We start from the raw sequence: 19,129 nt of genomic DNA, 5'->3' as shown, positions 1-19,129 counted from the left end.
AGCTGATCTCCCCGTGCGATGCAGCTGCTTCCCACTAGCTAGCTATTTTACATGTGGCAGTGTATATATGTCCATGCTACTTTCTCATTTCGTCCTGGCTTACCCTTCCCCCTCCCCACGTCCTCAAGTCCATTCTCTACGTCTACATCTTTATTCCTGTCCTGCCTCTAGGTTCATCAGAACCTTTTTTTTTTTTTTTTTAGATTCCATATATATGTGTTAGCATACAGTATTTGTTTTTCTCTTTCTAACTTATTTCACTCTGTATGACAGACTCTAGGTTCATCCATCTCTACAAATAACTCAGTTTCATTTCTTTTTATGGCTGAGTAATATTCCATTGTATGTATGTGCCACATCTTTATCCATTCATCTGTTGATGGACACTTAGGTTGCTTCCATGTCCTGGCTATTGCGAATAGTGCTGAAGTGAACATTGTGATACATGACTCTTTTTGAGTTATGGTTTTCTCAGGGTATATGCCCAGTAGTGGGATTGCTGGGTCGTATGGTAGTTCTATTTTTAGTTTCTTAAGGAACCTCCATACTGTTCTCCATAGTGGCTGTATCAATTTACATTCCCTCCAACAGTGCAAGAGGGTTCCCTTTTCTCCACACCCTCTCCAGCATTTACTGTTTGTAGGTTTTTTGATGATGGCCATTCTGACTGGTATGAGGTGATACCTCATTGTAGTTTTGATTTGCATTTCTCTAATGATTAGTGATGTTGAGCATCTTTTCATGTATTTGTTGGCAATCTGTATGTCTTCTTTGGAGAAATGTCTATTTAGGTACTCCGTCCATTTTTGGATTGGGGTGTTTGTTTTTTTGATACTGAGCTGCATGAGCTGCTTGTAAATTTTGGAGATTAATCCTTTGTCAGTTGCTTCATTTGCAAATATTTTCTCTCATTCTGAGGGTGGTCTTTTCATCTTGGTTATGGTTTCCTTTGCTGTGCAAAAGCTTTGAAGTTTCATTAGGCCCCATTTGTTTATTTTTATTTCCATTTCTCTAGGAGGTGGGTCAAAAAGGATCTTGCTGTGGTTTATGTCATAGAGTGTTCTGTGTTTTCCTCTAAGAGTTTTATAGTGTCTAGCCTTACATTTAGGTCTTTAATCCGTTTTGAGTTTATTTTTGTGTATGGTGTTAGGAAGTGTTCTAATTTCATTCTTTTACATGTAGCTACCCAGTTTTCCCAGCACCACTTACTGAAGAGGCTAGATTTTCTCCATTGTATATTCTTGCCTCCTTTGTTAAAGATAAGGTGATCATATGTGCGTGGGTTTATCTCTGGGCTTTCTGTCCTGTTCCATTAATGTATATTTCTTCTTTTGTGCCAATACCATACTGTCTTGATTACTGTAGCTTTGTGGTATAGTCTGAAGTCAGGGAGCCTGATTCCTCCAGCTCTGTTTTTCCTTCTCAAGATTCCTTTGGCTATTCGGGGTCTTTTTTGTTTCCACGTGAATTGTAAAATTTTTTGTTCTAGTTCTGTGAAAGATGCCATTGGTAATTTGATAAGGATTGCATTGAATCTGTAGATTGCTTTGGGTAGTATAGTCATTTTCACAGTGTTGATTCTTCCAATCCAAGAACATGGTCTGTCTCTCCATGTGTTTGTATCGTCTTTGATTTCTTTCATCAGTGTCTCCCCCCCGCCATCAGTTTCTTATAGTTTTCTGCATACAGGTCTTCTACCTCCTTAGGTAGGTTTATTCCTAGGTATTTATTGTTTTTGTTGCAGTGGTAAATGGGAGTGTTCCCTTAATTTCTCTTTCTGATTTTTTGTTGTTAGTGTATAGGAATGCAAGAGATTTCTGTGCATTAGTTTTGTATTCTGCTACTTTACCAAATTCATTGATTAGCTCTAGTAGTTTTCTGGTGGCGTCTTTAGGATTATCTTTATATAGTATCATATCATCTGCAAACAGTGACAGCTTTATTTCTTCTTTTCCAGTTTGGATTCCTTTCATTTCTTTTTCTTCTCTGATTGCTGTGGCTAAAACTTCCAAAACTATGTTGAATAATAGTGGTGAGAGTGGGCACACTTGCCTTGTTCCTGATCTTAGAGGAAATGCTCTCAGTTTTTCACCATTGAGAATGATGTTGGTTGTGGGCTAGTCATATATGGCTTTTATTATGTTGAGGTAGGTTCTCTCTACGCTCACTTCATGGAGAGTTTTTTATCGTAAGTGGGTGTTGAATTTTGTCATAAGCTTATTCTGCATCTATTGAGATTATCGTACGGTTTTTATCCTTCACTTTGTTAGTATGGTGTATCACATTGATTGATTTGCATATATTGCAGAATCCTTGCATTCCTGGGATAAACCCCACTTGATCATGGTGTATGGTCCTTTTAATGTGCTGTTGGATTCTGTTTGCTAGTATGTTGTTGAGGATTTTTGCATCTATGATCATCAGAGATATTGACCTGTAATTTTCTTTTTTTTGTGACATCTTTGTTTGGTTTTGGTATCAGGGTGATGGTGGCCTTGTAGAATGAATTCGGGAGTGTTCCTCTCTCTGCTGTATTTTGGAAGAGTTTGAGAAGGATAGGTGTTAGCTTTCTTCTCTACGTGTTTGATAGAATTCACCTGTGAAGCCGTCTGGCCCTGGGCTTTTGTTTGTTGGAAGATTTTTAATCACAGGTTCAATTTCATTACTTGTGACTGGTCTGCTCATAGTTCCTGTTTCTTCCTTCTTCAGTCTTGGAAGGTTGTACTTTTCTAAGAATTTGTCCATTTCTTCCACATTGTCCGTTTTATTGGCATATAGTTGTTTATAGTAGTCTCTCATGATCTTTAGTATTTCTGCAATGTCAGTGTTTTTTCTCCTTTTTCATTTCTAATTCTATTGATTTGCATCTTCTCCCTATTTTTCCTGATGAGTCTGGCTAATGGTTTATCAATTTTGTTTATTTTCTCAAAGAGCCAGCTTTTAGTTTTATTGATCTTTTCTCTTGTTTCCTTCATTTCTTTTTCATTTATTTCTGATCTGATCTTTATGATTTCTTTTTTTTTTTTTTTTTTTGTGGTATGTGGGCCTCTCACTGTTGTGGCCTCTCCCATTGTGGAGCACAGGCTCCGGATGCGCAGGCTCAGTGGCCATGGCTCACGAGCCCAGCCGCTCCGTGGCATGTGGGATCTTCCCAGACCGGGGCACGAACCCGTGTCCCCTGCATCAGCAGGCGGACTCTCAACCACTGCGCCACCAGGGAAGCCCGATCTTTATGATTTCTTCTGCTAACTTTGGGGTTTTTTTGTTCTTCTTTCTCTCATTGCTTTAGGTGTAAGGTTAGGTTGTTTATTTGAGATGTTTCTTGTTTCTTGAGGTAGGCTTATGTTGCTATAAACTTCCTTCTTAGAACTGCTTTTGCTGCATCCCATAGGTTTTGGGTCTTTGTGTTTTCACTGTCATTTGTCTATAGGTATTTTTTGATTTCCTCTTTGATTTCTTCAGTGATCTGTTGGTTGTTTAGTAGTGTATAGTTTAGCCTCCATGTGTTTGTATATTTTACAGTTTTTTTCCCTGTAATTGATAACTAGTCTCATAGTGTTGTGGTCAGAAAAGATGCTTGATATGATTTCAGTTTTCTTAAATTTACCGAGGCTTGATTTGTGACCCCAAATGTGATTTATCCTGGAAAATGTTGCTTGTGCACTTGAGAAGAAAGTGTATTTTGTTGTTTTGGGGTAGAATGTCCTATAAATATCAAATTATTAAGCCCATCTGGTCTAATGTGTCATTTAATAAAGCTTGTGTTTCCTTCTTTATTTTCTGTTTGGATGATCTGTCCCTTGGTGTAAGTGGGGTGTTAAAGTCCCCTACTATTATTGTGTTACTGTTGATTTCTCCTTTTATGGCTGTTAGCATTTGCTTTATGTACTGAGGTGCTCCTGTGTTGGGTGTATAGATATTTCTAATTGTTATATTTTGTTCTTGGATTGATTCCTTGATCATTATGTAGTGTCCTTCCTCGTGTCTTATAATAGTCTTTATTTTAAAGTCGGAAGTCTGATTTGTCTGATATGAGTATTGCCTCTCCAGTTTTCTTTTGATTTCCATTTTCATGGAATATCTTCTTCCATTCCCTCACTTTCAGTGTGTATGTCCCTAGGTCTGAAGGGGTCTCTTGTAGACACCGTATATATGGCTCTTGTTTTTGTATCCATTCAGCCAGTCTGTGTCTTTTTCTTTTTTTTTTAAATGATATCTTGTTTGCTTCCTTGCTTGCTTGCTTGTTTGCTTATTTATTTATTTATTTATTTATGGCTGTGTTGGGTCTTCATTGCTGTACGCGGCTTTCTCTAGTTGCATTGAGTGGGGGCTACTCTTCATTGCGACGTGTGGGCTTCTCATTGTGGTGGCTGCTCTTGTTGTGGAGTGTGGGCTCTAGAGCGCAGGCTCAGTAGTTGTGGTGCCTGGGGTTAGTTGCTCCGCGGCATGTGGGATCTTCCTGGACCAGGGATCGAACCCGTGTTCCCTGCATTTAGCAGACGGACTCTTAACCACTGTGCCACCAGGGAAGTCCCCAGTCTGTGTCTTTCAGTTGCGGCATTTAATCCATTACATTTAAGGTAATTATTGATATGTATGTTCCTGTTACCATTTTCTTAATTGTTTGGGTTTGTTATTGTAGGTCTTTTCCTTCTCTTGTGTTTCCTGCCTAAAGTTCCTTTAGCATTTGTTGTAAAGCTGGTTTGGTGGTACTGAATTCTCTTAACTTTTGCTTGTCTGTAAAGCTTTTGATTTCTCCATTGAATCTGAATGAGACCCTTGCTGAGTTGAGTAATCTTGGTTGTAGGTTTTTCCCTTTCATCACTTTAAATATATCTTGACACTCCCTTCTGGCCTGTGGAATTTCTGCTGCAAGATCAGCTGTTAACCTTATTGGGGATTCCCTTGTATGTTATTTGTTGCTTTTCCCTTGCTGCTTTTTTTTTTTTTTTTTTTTTTTGCGGTATGCGGGCCTCTCACTGTTGTGGCCTCCCCCGTTGCAGAGCACAGGCTCCGGACGCGCAGGCTCCGGACGCGCAGGCTCAGCGGCCATGGCTTACGGGCCCAGCCGCTCCGCGGCATATGGGATCCTCCCAGACCGGGGCACGAACCCGTATCCCCTGCATCGGCAGGCGGAGTCTCAACCACTTGCGCCACCAGGGAGGCCCTCCCTTGCTGCTTTTAATATTTTTTTCTTTGTGTTTAAATTTTGTTAGTTTGATTAATATGTGTCTGAGCATGTTTCTCCTTGGGTTTCTCCTGTATGGGACTCTCTGTGTTTCCTGGACTTGATTTACTATATCCTTTTCCGTGTTGGGGAAATTTTCGACTATAATCTCTTCAAATATTTTCTCAGATCCTTTCTTTTTTTCTTCTTTTTCTGGGACACCTACGATTCGAACATTGGTGCGCTTAATGTTGTCCCAGAGGTCTCTGAGACCATCCTCCATTCCTTTCATTCTTTTTTCTTTTTCTGTTCTGTGGCAGTTATTTCCACCATTCTGTCTTCCAGCTCACTTATCCGATCTTGTGCCTCAGTTATTCTGCTATTGATTCCTTCTAGAGTATTTTTAATTTCGATTATTGTGTTGTTCATTACTGTTTGTTTGCTCTTTAGCTCTTCTAGTTCGTTGTTAAATGTTTCTTGTATTTTCTCTCTTCTGTTTCTGAGATTTTGCATCATCTTTACTATTATTACTCTGAATTCTTTTTCAGGTGGTTTACGTATTTCCTGTTCATTTATTTGTTCTTGTGGGTTTTTATCTTGCTCTTTTGCCTGCAAGATATTTCTCTGTCTTCTCCTTTTGTCTGGTTTACAGTATTTGAGGTCTCCTATCCCTAGGCTGCAGGGCCGTAGTTCCTCTTGCTTCTGTTCTCTGCCCCTGGTGGTGAGGTTGGTCCAGTGGCTTGTGTAGGCTTCCTGATGGGAGGGACTCGTGCCTGCGTTCTTGGAGGTGGAGCTGAGTCAGGTGGTATGTTTTGGGGTGTCTTTGAGCTTAGTATGGCTTTCGGTAGTCTGTGTGCTGATGGGTGGGTTTGTGTTCCTGTCTTGTTTGTTGTTTGGTGAGAGGCATCAATCCCAGGGAGCTGCTGGCAGTTGGGTGGAGCCGGGTCTTGGATTCAGATAGAGACCTCTGTGAGAGCTCTTGGTGATCAGTCTTCCCTGGGGCCAGGAATTCTCTAGTGGTCCAGTATCCTGGACTCCGTGCTCCTACTGCAGAGCCTCAGGCCGACTTCCAATCCAGGAACCAAGACCCCGCAGGTTACAAGTTGCTCATCCTTCAATAAAGGGGATAAAAAAAAAAAAAAAAAAAAAGAAAAGACTAATAAAACCCTAGAAAAATGGTAAAAAGTAAAATCAAACAAACAGAAACAAGGAAACATACACACACGCAAAAGAAACAAAACAGAACCATATGAAACAAAAACAAGGGAACAACCAGACAAACAGAAGAACTCAAAAACGAAATCAAACAATTAGAATCAAAACTAACAAAAATAGAAAACCTAATAATAAAACCAAAGCGGTGTGCCAGCTGAAGAATAAAGTAAGGAAACAGAACAAACTGATAAAAATGAATTTAAAAAAATAATAAAATAAAATAGGGAAAAAACACAGGATAACAGAAAAGTAAAGTAGAAATGGAAATATAAAAAAAAACATTAAAGAAAAAGCAGAAGAAAAAAATACAGGAAAAGAACACAGAACAACAGAAAAGCAAAGTAAAAATAGAAGTTTATAAAAAAAATAAAAATAAAAAATGTTATAGAACATGAAGATCTCAAAAGACTAAATAAAGAAAAAAATCCTGAAACAACACCAAAAAAAAAAGGAAAGAAAATAAACCCAACAACAAAAAAGCCAGAACCAGCAACAGAATGAATCAAAACATAATGAAATTAATAGTAATAGTTATGTTTCCCTGGGGTCTCAGCTGAAAGTGTCTTTGCGCACGCTGTGAGCCATAGCCCACCTCCACTTCCCCAAGAGGCTCTCCTCTGCCTCTGGGCTGGTCTCTGGACCTGTTGTGGGCCCTGTGAAGACCACTCAGACTCTGATCTGACCCATTTCTTGGGTGTGCTTGTCCTCAACGTCCACAGCTGCCAGAGCTAGACCATTTTCATTTGTGGGAACACTCATTGTCTACTCAGATATTCCATAGATGCAGGGTCTACCTAGCTGATCGCGGGGATTTAATCTGCAGCTTGTACAGCTGATGGAAAGGTTTTCGATCTTCTTCCTTAGTTGCCCCATCCCTGGGGTTCAGCTTTGGTTTTATCCCCACCTCTGCGTGTGGTCCACCCACAGAGTCTGGTCCTGAGGCTGCCTTGGAAATCTTGGGTCTGCTCCAGTGAGGACAGAGTGCAGAGGTGGTATGACTGCTTGGATCGCGGGAGCCCTGGCAGTGCCAAATGCACAGGGGAGCCGTCAGCCACAGGCACAAGAGATATGGCCCTAGTGAGGGCCTTTTCTGGCACCCAGTGTACGGTACGTCAGGGCCAGCCCTGCCTGGGCTTCTTCTGGAGCCCAGCAGCAGGCACGCTAGGGCCATCCCTGAGGGGGCTTTTTTTTTTATTGCTAATCGGCAGGTGCTGGCATGAAGGGAGAGAGAGGCTGCAAGAGTGGCTTGTCCCCCTGCGTGTTACTCAGCAGTAGCGCCCTGCTTCCATGGCAGTCCAGTCTTCCTCTGTAGGTATTCCCTGCTGCGGATTTCCTCCCTCCCGTCCCCTCAGTCTGTCTCCCCACAGCCAACAGTAATTCTCACTCCGGGCCTGTTCTCCAGTCCCCATGCTTCAGCTCCCAGCCCCCTTGCACACCCGTGAACACATGTCCCAGTCCAGGGCATGTAGGGCTGCGGTACGGACCATCTGTGTATTTCTCACTGTGTCCCATCTGCCACCGATTGGCCGCTTCACCCTCTTCCAACAGCCTCAAATGCTTTTCTTCTGTCCCAGTCGATTTCTCTGTTGGAGAGGAAGTTTCCCCGAATTTGGGACTCTCTTCTCTGCTTCAGCTCCCCCACCCTGGGGTGCAGGTCCCATCCGGCTTCCTCTTCTCCTTCTCCCTTCTTTTTGCCATCCAACCCAGTTATGCAGGGATCTTTATAGTCCTGTCTGGTGTCCAGGGTCTTCTACTAGTCTTCAGCTGGTATTCTTTGAGAATTGTTGCATCTGTAGATGTATTCCTGATGCATCTGTGGAGAGAGATGAACTCCACGTCCTCCTACTTCTCTGCCATCTTGAATTCTCTCCCATTTATTAAAGACCATCCTAGTCCAAACCATCACTTCTCATTTGATTACCTTCAATATTCTCCTAGTTGATGTTTCTGCATTCCCTCGTAGCCTTCTAGTCTATTTTTTCTACACAACTGCAAGGCAGCCTTTAAGAGGTAAATCAGGTTATATTACTCACTGCTTTAAAAATCCTTTGATGCCTTTCTCTTTGCACTTAAAACAAAATCCAGATTCCTTTTAAGGCCTATGTCTGTTTCTCTCTATAGCCTGATCTCATGGCATTTTCCTCATCCCCTCATTAAAGCAAACCAAATATTCTCTTCTGTCTAGACTGTCCTAAAACCCCCAAGCCCCTACCCCCTAACTTCTTTCCTTGGTTATTTCCTCCATCAAGTTTCCATTTAAATATCATTTCCTCATATAAGGCTAATCTGAATTCCTAAATTATTCTCTTCCCTCTTTCTCATAACCATCTGAATTTTTTTTGTCATATAGCATTTATCATGGCATACGTCTGTCTATACTTCCAAGTATCTATTGACCACGTGTTTTACAAATCTGTGGCATTTTACAATGTAGTAATGCTTGTTGGACAGTCTCCACGTGGTGCCAGCAGGGGCTCGGAGTAAACGGTGTGTTCGAGGATCATCAGAGTAAGTGCGATAACTGTGTGACTTTGGATACAAAGTTAGATTATTCTCTTGCAAGGAACGTTCTTGAAGTTCTTGATTGAAGAACTTATCTTTTGATTTACTTTAATTGGCTAAGTGTATATCTTAAAAGGGTTCCTGGTTATTTGTGAGGATTGGGAAAATCTTGCAGGGAAAAGCCTCCAGCTGAACTGAGTTACTACCTGTTTGAAATCACTGCTTTTTAAAATTAATTGCTTCAAATGTTTCTCTTCTGACTAAGGATGGTGGTGGTGGTTTATGGGTGCAAGAGTAGTCATTTTATTGCTTGAGACAGCTTTGAACTCTAGAGGTTGGGTGGTAAATCAGACTCCCCTTGATAGCTATATTAGGCAGGCCAAGGAGGAAGTTGGGAACTGTTAAAGATAACGTTTTGAAATAGAGTAAATATTTTGAAACTTTACATTTTTCCCTTTTCCTTGGAACCTTTGGCTTTCGATTAAAATCTTGTGCTGTGTTTCTTATGGTGTGGTTCTATTCTTATCTTCAGGGACTCAGTGCCCTTGTAGATCCACTCTTATCAGGGAAAGACTTAGTAAGTTTATTTTCTCCCTTTTCCTGTCGCAGAAATTGATTCTTGGTCAGACCTTTTAATAGATTTCAAGGTCCAGGATGTAGATGAATCCCCACACCTAATAACGACCACTTCAGAGAAAGGGGGAAGATAAATGGAGGAATATAAGCGTAGATGTAGGATAGAGATAGAGGAGTTAGAGGACTTACTGACCAATTAGGTATGGTGGCTAAAGAAGAGTCTAGAATGAATGCTTATTTTTGCTCTGGAGTAACTGGATAGGTTGTGGTGTCAATGGTATTCATGAGCACTTTGCCAAAGGAAGAGAGAGTAGAGGATTATGAAAATATTTAGGAAGTTGTTTTAGGCATCCTTTTGAGCATTTAAATGGATATAATTATTTCACAGTTGAATATATAATTCTCTGGTATTAAAAATATATTGCAATGGGAGTAATTTCGGAAAGTAATCAACTATCACTGGTACATATAGTGGATATATGTTAGTCCAGAGAGGATGTGGAGAGTGGTAAGAAAGTTCAGAAACAAACCTTGAGAAGCACCAACATTTAAAGGTCAGGGAAAGCCACCACAGAGTATAGTGAGAGGAGAAACAGCAGGAAGACAGTGGAATCACAGATGCTTAGGGAGGGTAGAGAGTTCAGGGGTGGCGGGAAAAATCAGCAGTGACGTGCTTTAGATCAGTCAAGGAGTATAAGGATTGAAGAAATGGATTTGATATCCTTAGTGAAAGCAGTTTCATTGGAGTACTAGACTATAAATAAGTGATGAATGAATAGGAAAGGTGACAGTATCCACTTTGAATAAGCTTAGATGGGAAGGGGAAAACAGAGTAAAAGCTAGAGGGCTTTTGCAGAGTCGGAGAGGAGATGTTATGTTCTATGTGTATGTACACACGCCTTTGTGTTTAAGCTATAAGACACTTCTGTTTTATATTTAGAGTGTAGGTTAAGATCCTGGGCTCAAGGGTCAGATTTCCTGGATTCAAATCTAGACTCTGCCACTTTGAGCTTTGTGGCTTTACATAAGTTACTTAACCTCAGTGTCTCAGTTTACCCATCTCTAAAATGGGAATGATAATAAGGTATTATCTTAGAGTTCCTAGCATAAAATAATTGCTCAAAAATGTTAACTCAATGTGATTACTAGTAAGAAAACATTTAAAATGTATTTGAATTGTATATTAACACATATATGTGGAATCTAGAAAAATGGTACGGGAGGAATAGAGATACACATGTAGAAAACGGACATGTGGACACAGTGGGGGAAGGTGTGGGTGGGATGAATTGGGAGATCAGGATTGACATAGGTACTCTACCATGTGTAAAATAGATAGCTAGTGGGAACCTGCTGTATAGCACAGGGAGCTCAGCTCGGTGCTCTGTGGTGACCTAGATGTGTGGCATGGTGGGGGCTGGGAGGGAGGTCCAAGGGAGGTCCAAGAGGGAGGGGATATATGTATACATATAGTTGATTCACTTCACTGTACACAGAAACTAATATAACAGTGTAAATCAACTATACCCCAATTAAAAAAAAAAGAAAAGGCAAAAAAATGTATTTGATAGTTTTAGTTGATTATTAATTTCTTGTTGGCCTTTAAATATACTTGCCTCAATTATGTGTTTTTTTTCCAACTCTAAGTTAGTAACTATTTTGGCCCCATGTTGTATAACAAGAGGAAGTCTATTTAAAATTTTTCCTACCTTCTCTCTTCCTTCCCCCTCTACTTCTGTTAATTACAGCATTTGTTTATCAGATACTTACAATATCAAATGTTTGTTTTGTGACTATAATTTTTATGATTGTTTCAGTCTTAATTCTGTAGCTTAATGCTGGGTTCAAAGCTTGATACCAGTTCTTTTGCTATAAGCTTCTGTATTCATCTCTTGGTTGGCTGAAATTGTTTTTTTTTTTTCTGGAATTTTTTCAAGAAGGGCTTATGGAACCTGTATTTCCCCAATTCTGGCAAGTTAAAATGCTGCTTTATTGTCTTTGTACTTGAATGATAATTTGGTGGGGTATAATTTTTCTGGGTTACACTTTCTTTCCTTGAGACTTTGTCATGCTTGCTTTACCATTCTCTACATTCCTATCGCTGGATAGAAGTCTGAGACCAGCCTGAGTTTTGCATTCTTTTTTTTTTTTTTTTTTTTTTAAATGCTCTGCAACGTGGCATGTGGGATCTTAGTTCCCCAACCAGGGATCAAACCTGTGCCCCCTGCATTGGCAGCCTGGAGTCTTAACCACTGGGCCACCAGGGAAGTCCCCTGAATTTGCATTCTTTTCATGTATTTTTGTCAAAATACACTCTCACAATGAAAACATCCTTTGGGTAATCAACCAAGTTTTTATTATTTATTGGACTTTCCAGTGTCCACTGTACTGTACAAACATCAAGGGATTCAGCTTCTTTGAAGTCATGGGAATTTTGCTATAATGTGGCTTTGCATTGACTCTTCTATCAGTATTCCCTTGGGCAAAGCATGTCTTTTCAATCATGAGGTTCAGTGTCCCTTAAAAGAATTGAAATAATGGGTATCAATTAAGCATAAGTTGGATCGTCCTTGCCTATTGTCTTTATCTTTCATATTTTTGTCCTAAAAAAAATAAAGCTTTAGTTTATTTCCTCTTATTTTTATTTACTTCTCTCCACCCTAAACTCTGTGTCTTCTCCTGTGTTTTCAGCAACATGTCTTTTTCTGTTTGCTACTTCTAATTGGATTGTATTTCTGAGATGGTGTTACTTTTACTTCTACTTTGGGCTTTGCCAGCTCATATTTCATCTCTTTCTGTGGTCTTATCTTTCCTCTGAATTATTTCTTGTGAACTCTGTTCTTTGCTCTTGTTTTTCTAGAAATGGTTGCTATGCTAGACTTTCGAAAGTCGAAGTGATTTATTTTTTTTAATCACAGTTTTTGTCCGTTCTTGACGATCTTTTTATGGTGATTTTTCTCCACTTGGCATTTGTTTTTTCTTATTGCTTTCCTTCTTTTTTTCTCATATCTTACATAGACCTTGTTTTATTTCTTTTTCATTAATACTCCTCTTCCAGTGAGGGGTGTTTCTCTTGGATCATCTCTGTGGCTAGAGATTGATAATGAATGGCTAAGGCCAGCTGTTCTCCTTTGGCTATGTGTGAAAATGAGTTCTTTTAGCCTTTCCTTTTTCTCATATAAGAGTTCACTACAGAGGGTCTCACTGTAGAGGATCTCTCTTAACTCTGCCTCACTGATTAGCTGCTCTCTTTGAATAAAGTTTACCTGTATGATTTCTTCTTTCCTACTTCTGCTTCTTAAGACCTCCTACCAAGAAAATTCCTACCTTCTATATTTGTGCTTGTTCCTGATGTCAAATGGGGGATTGTTGGTTTTACCTTTCAGTATATTCCTGTTAACTTCAGAGAACTATGTACCCATGGCACCTCTGTAGTCTTGGGTATATGTTGACAAGGTTGTTGAGCCTCTGTTTGATCTCCACTGCTTTCGGAAGTCTTTCCTGATATTATGCTTTGACGTTACAGATGTTTGTTTTATTTTGGTTCAGTTTGCATTTCGTTTCATACCCCTCTTTTGATCTTTTAGGAGGAGAAGAGAGAGATTACTGTATTGGTTTTGTGTTTAAAAATGGAAGTCATAATTCTTTGTAAAAATCTGTTTCTTGATTGATATGTGTCCTATTTTATGCATCAGAATATGTAATGATACAGTGATTTTTCTGAATGATATTTCACTGACCAGTGTTTGGCAGTTATTCTACTTCATATGTAATAGTGAACTGTGCATTGGCCTAAGAACACTTGATATCAGATAGTTCATTTTCATAATTTTCATTAGCCTATGTTTACTATTAACTAATTTTGTATTGATTTCTCAATTGTAGTCAAATAAAGGAGAGTTGACTGCACTTGTACATCAGCTTCAAGAAAAAGACAAGTTACTTACTTCTCTGAAGGAAGATGCTGCTGCTATGAAGGATCGGTGCAAGCAGTTAACCCAGGTGAAGACATTCTTGTATTTAAGGGTTATACTTTCTAAATCAGATACAATGAAGGATTTTAGAAATTGTCCATAATTCCTGATTTATTTGTCCAGTAGATTTATACCACGTGAAAGTGATTTTCTTTTAGAATTTAGGTGGTGGTGATGGGGTCTCACTCTTTCTTGTTATAGCCTACAGTTGAGTTGTGAATTTAAAATAGCAGTACTTATAGGTATACTAATTTCTGAATAATGGAAGCCTGTGGACATGGGGAGCATGTTTCAATTGGTTCTGACCTAGAATTATTCTATAGAAGCACAAAACTCAGTGTGATCTTGTTTAAATCCAATTTATGGGACAAATGTGAAACTCTTACATAGGTGGTTTATTCATGAAGGTTTTCGTGATATAATTTTTAATCAGTGAAGTTCTTTAAATCCCTTTCACTTCGAGAGGTTTAAAAAAAAAAAGGCCTTTAAACAAGTATAAAAGTACAAACTTCCACTTATAAAATAAATAGGTCCAGGGGTTGTAATGTACAGCATGGTGAACATAGTTATTAATACTGTGTTATATATTTGAAACTTGCTATGAGAATAAATCTTAAAAGTTCTCATAACGAGAAAAAAACGTTTGTAACTGTGTGTGGTGATGATTTAACAATAAATGCGAGTATTGAATCATATTGTATACTTGAAGCTAATGTAATATTCTATGTCAGTTATATTTAAAAAAATGTAGACTGAGAACATAATTGAAATTCTGTAGTAAATGTGGTCTCATTTTTCCCGAAGTGCTTGTTTCTCCTTTTAGGTGTTAAATACAGTAGACTAAATGAGGTTTATTTCACTGTCGTTCATGTAGCTACTTGATGACATTATGAGAATGGCCTCATTTGAATATAAAATCTTTTCTGTGAATTTGAGGTAAATAAAAAAAGTCAGTGGAAAAGTTGGTCAGGTTGATTTTTTTTAAAAATAAATTTATTTTTCACTGCATTTGATTAAGATTAATCAAAGTTGTTGCTAAAATAAGTGTTTCCTTAAGATTAGAAACTTTACTGTAGTTTTCTGTAGCTATAGTTTTCTGATTATTTTCAAAATTAAAAAAAGAAACTATTTACTTTTGTGTAACTCATAGAGCTGTATACTTAAGATGTGTATACTTTTTTTCCCTAAATGTATTATGTACATCAGTAAAACAATTTGCAAATGTAAATGAACTCTTATGGGCAAACTGTTAGTTAAGTGAAAATCTTAAAGTTTGTCACAGTTTCTTAGAGCAGGGAGAATGGACTGATCATACCTGCAGATAACTTTAAAGTTGCTTGGCTTTCTTGCACTTTAATAGTTAATATTTATCCTAGGAGTTCACAATACTTGCAACTCAAAATGAAATTACCCTTTTAATGTTTGACTTGGGAAGATAATAAAACTTTCTGAGTTTTACTTTCCCTATTCTGCTATAAACATATCTTATCCTTATCTCTTACCTTAGGATGGAGACTTTTTTTCTCGGCTTTTTTTTTTCTGGGGGCCTATTCTGTATCCTAAAAGAGAGCTGGTACCTGGAAATAATGAAGAATTACCTTTGGCTTTAAAAGTGTTCTCTCTTGGGGGCTTCCCTGGTGGCACAGTGGTTGAGAGTCCGCCTGCCGATGCATGGGACGCGGGTTCGTGCCCCGGTCCGGGAAGATATCCCACATGCCGCGGAGCAGCTGGGCCCGTGAGCCATGGCCGCTGAGCCTGCGTGTCTGGAGCCTGTGCTCCTCAACGGGAGAGGCCACAACAGTGAGAGGCCCGCGTACCGCAAAAAAAAAAAAAAAAAAAAATGTTCCTTCTCATAATCAAGTTAGAATGTAGGATTTTATTCCATGTTCAAGTCTTTAACTCTTAAACCAGAAAGTGCATTTGAAATATGAGTAAACAGAGCAGCTAAGTGTTTATGAAGGGAATTGGTGTAAAGAGCAGGTAAGATGCAGAAGACAAATTTTTTTTTAAAAAACCTTTGACCTTGCTTTTTAAGCAAGTACTTATTTCACAATTCAAGATTGGGCTTCCCTGGTGGCACAGTGGTTAAGAATCCACCTGCCAATGCAGGGAACATGGGTTCAAGCCCTGGTCTGGGAAGATCCCACATGCTGCGGAGGAACTAAGTCTCTGCACCACAACTACTGAGCCTGCACTCTAGAGCCCACGAGCCACAACTACTGAGACTGTGTGCCACGACTACTGAAGCCTGCGTGCCTAGAGCCTGTGTTCCGCGACGAGAAGCCATTGCAGTGAGAAGCCCGTGCACTGCAACACAGACTTAACACAGCCAAAAATAAATAAATAAATGTATTTTTTTAAAAAAAGAATTCATGATTGTTTTACTGATGTTGTTTTCTTCTTAGTAAAGTCTTGTTCTTATGTTTTTAAATAACAAGTTTTTCATATTTTTTTTCTGATTTACTCTTCTAGGAAATGATGGCAGAGAAGGAAAGAAGCAATGTGGTTATAGCAAGGATGAAAGATCGGATTGGAACATTAGAAAAGGAACATAATGTGTTTCAAAACAAAATGCATGTCAGTTACCAAGAGACTCAACAGATGCAGATGAAGGTATAGTTTCATTCTTTGAATACAAAATTAAATATTTGTATTCATTTAATTAGCAAACTTTTAAGTGCCCTGGGTTGGGCTTTGGTACAAATGGCTAATTAAACTGGCTCCCTGTCCTTAAGTAAGCAACTTCTGGGGAGGCTGGAAGTTGACAAGTAAATACGCCGTTACAGTAGAGGTAAGCATCAGGTGCTTTGGAACAGTGCAGATGAGAGGTGGGGAAGAGAAGGATTGATAGGGAAGACTTTAGAAATGAGAAGCAGACTGTGTTGAATCTTTTGAAACAGGCATTGTCAGGAAAGCGAGTGAATGAATGGGCACTGGGTATGAGACTTACTACTTGGTGTAATTCCTTCTCATCCCACGAGATGATGGTTTGGTAGGTCTCTTTTGGGGCCCAGGATCGCGCTTTTTAATGAGTGCACTCCAGGTGTTTTCAGCATAGGTCGTCTAGTGATAACCGTTTGTGAGAAATACAGTAAGAGTTGTGGTATTTGGGAATCAGGACTGGAATGAAGAGACCTAGAGAAATAGATAGAGGTCTTGTCTTAAAGGGCCTTATATCCCTGAAGACTGGGCAGCCAAGTGAAGGCGTTTAAGCAACCCAGCAGTGTGATTGTATTAGTATTTTAAATTATTACTGTGGCATAGTATGGAGAGTGGCAGCAGTGTGGAGAGTGGAACAGGGATAGTTGAAAGGCTTTTGCAGGAATCTTAAGTCAGAGAATAAGAACCTTAAGTCAGACATGGATAATGAGGGGATGAGTTTGATAAAAAAGAGATAGTAGATAGGGCTTGATGATGGAGTGGAGAAGAGAGGAAAAGTGATAATGGTTTTGGCCTAAGTGACCTCTCTCTGGTCCTTATTTTCACCTGTTTTCTTTCAACATATTAGAAGGTTCAGTGCTTACTGCCTATTTTTACAGTGTTATTCATTTTCATGATTTCGGTTAGGTCTGGACCAGTGATTTTTGTTGTTGTTTTGAAGAACATGGTTTCAGTCTGCTTGTCAAGTGGGCTTCTAACACTCCCTCTAATTGAAATTTGTGGACCAGTGATTTCTTTTTGAAATTGTTTACATTGCTGGCTGATGCTTCAATTTGAAAGTGTTTGTCGTCACCTCAAAATTAACATATGTCTAAAATCAAACTCTTGCTTCTGGTCAGGTTGTTTTTATTTTCTAATGTTTTGAGGCATTATTATCCTTATGCTTGAATCTTTGACTTCTCTCTCCCTTGCCCAATCTACAATTTGTTCTGAAATCTTAAAGATACTTTATTTCTAGTTGTTCTTGCATTCAGTTTTTAGATATGACCCTAGTTGTTTATTTCATACTAGCATAATTATAGCACCTTAATAGGTCTCTCATTTCCTTTCTAATATGTGTAATTAGTACCAGATTTTTATTTGCAAAATATTACTTTGATCACATTGGTAGTCTGCTGAAACATTTACTGGTATTGAAGTTCCAGTTTTTTCTGTGGAAATACCACTAATAGTGATAAAGAAGTGAATGAATCTCTTCTCAGGTTCTTACTGCATCCACTACTTTGATGCTCTAATTTGGCTCAATCCTCCATCTTCCCAGGCTCCAGCCATTTGAAATATTCTTTCCCATTAACTAGGTTATTGAAGAACTGATTTTCCTGGCCTTGTGTGATCTTTTTTCTTCTTAATTCTGACTTACTATTCATTTGAAAATTAGTGGGATACATGTAGCAACATCTTTTACTGAAGGTTAAGGGTGTTGAAGTGATTCTTTTTTTCAACTTGATTGCTTATAGAGGCCAGGATATAGATTACATATGATAAGTTCTCTGAAAAGTAGAAACATAGACTTGATTTTCTCTTAATTGAATAGGTTTACTAAAAATTATTAAGATTATTTCACATACTAAATTGAGGATGTGGGGATATAAGATTCAGTGTTCTCTGTCTTTTGATTCTGTAATTCTGAACTAAAAAACAAGAAGCCAGATATTTTAGCAAGTAGATTTTTGTGTAGTGAATTTGCCATCTATTTGGCTATGGCTCAATTTGTAACTTAATGTAAATGTTTTGAACATGTTTTCAGTTTTTAAACTTTTGATTACTAAAATCTTTCATTAAAATATTGCTAACACAAAATTGACATATTAATTCTATGTGAGTATTGTGTAGGAAAGAGTTCTAAAACATCTTTTAGTTCTAAAACAGCATCTCAGTGTGTTTACTTTGCCTATGGTAGCAGCTGGCGTCTACTTGCATACTTGAGTGCTGTGGCAGCTTATGTTTACTTTGTATTTGTCACTATCAAAATTTATCCTTTAAATTTGTTTATATTTATTTGAAAAGGTTATCCAGACTTCATTCTATTGATGCTTTTTACATTCTCATCATAATTTTCTTCGAAGTTAGCTTTGGCAGTCATTGTTTTCTAAATTTTATGTGTGTAAAATAATTTTAGTTCCAGCAAGTTCGTGAGCAGATGGAGGCAGAGATAGCTCATTTGAAGCAGGAAAATGGCATACTGAGAGATGCTGTCAGCAACACTACAAACCAGCTAGAAAACAAGTATGTTTGCAAATGCTTTACTTTTAATAGAATGGCAGAGTATTTTCATTGAATGATAGAGTATTTTCTTCAGTCACCAAAATGGTGTTTGATAATAATTGGTTAGACTTTTGTTTTTTACACTTGTTTCTAAAATGAATTTTCTAAAACTATCCTCTTGCTTTTGAAGAACCTCTTTGGCTAAACTGTATGATAAACACTAGTGCCACCGGTGGAACAGTTTATAAATTTGTGAGACTGAATTTACAAGTTTTAGACCTTCTATTCCATTTAACATTAGTTCTCAAACTTCATTATTCTGAAGAACATCTGGCATGTTAGCTAAAAATCATATTCTTGAGTCTTACCCTTATAAGGTTATGATTTATTGGCTCTGAGGTGTGGAATCCTGGAATCTGCATGTTAAGACACATTTCCTTGTGATAGTGATTTAGCTGGCTCTGGGCTGTACTTTGACAAACAGTCCAAGAAAAGACTAGTAGCATGCTTACATAGAATAAATATTCTGACTGGTTGATTTTAATAGATT

At 38.5% G+C, this 19,129-nt stretch overlaps 1 protein-coding gene across 7 annotated transcripts in view; it reads left to right on the top strand.

Annotated features, from left to right (window-relative positions):
* Positions 1–19,129, top strand: part of KTN1 (kinectin 1) — a 120,870-nt gene that overhangs the window by 49,760 nt on the left and 51,981 nt on the right. For all 7 annotated transcript variants that reach the window (XM_060096173.1, XM_060096172.1, XM_060096171.1 and 4 more), the window contains 3 exons: positions 13,346–13,462; positions 15,907–16,047; positions 18,494–18,600. In XM_060096173.1, coding sequence (XP_059952156.1) covers positions 13,346–13,462; positions 15,907–16,047; positions 18,494–18,600 — 365 coding nt within the window. The remainder of the gene's footprint in view (positions 1–13,345; positions 13,463–15,906; positions 16,048–18,493; positions 18,601–19,129) is intronic.

The sequence above is a fragment of the Mesoplodon densirostris genome, chromosome 4 (genome assembly GCF_025265405.1).
Source record: "Mesoplodon densirostris isolate mMesDen1 chromosome 4, mMesDen1 primary haplotype, whole genome shotgun sequence".
NCBI lineage: Eukaryota > Metazoa > Chordata > Mammalia > Artiodactyla > Ziphiidae > Mesoplodon > Mesoplodon densirostris.
Note: the sequence above shows the minus strand (reverse complement) of the source record. Positions and strands in the feature narration are given on the sequence as shown.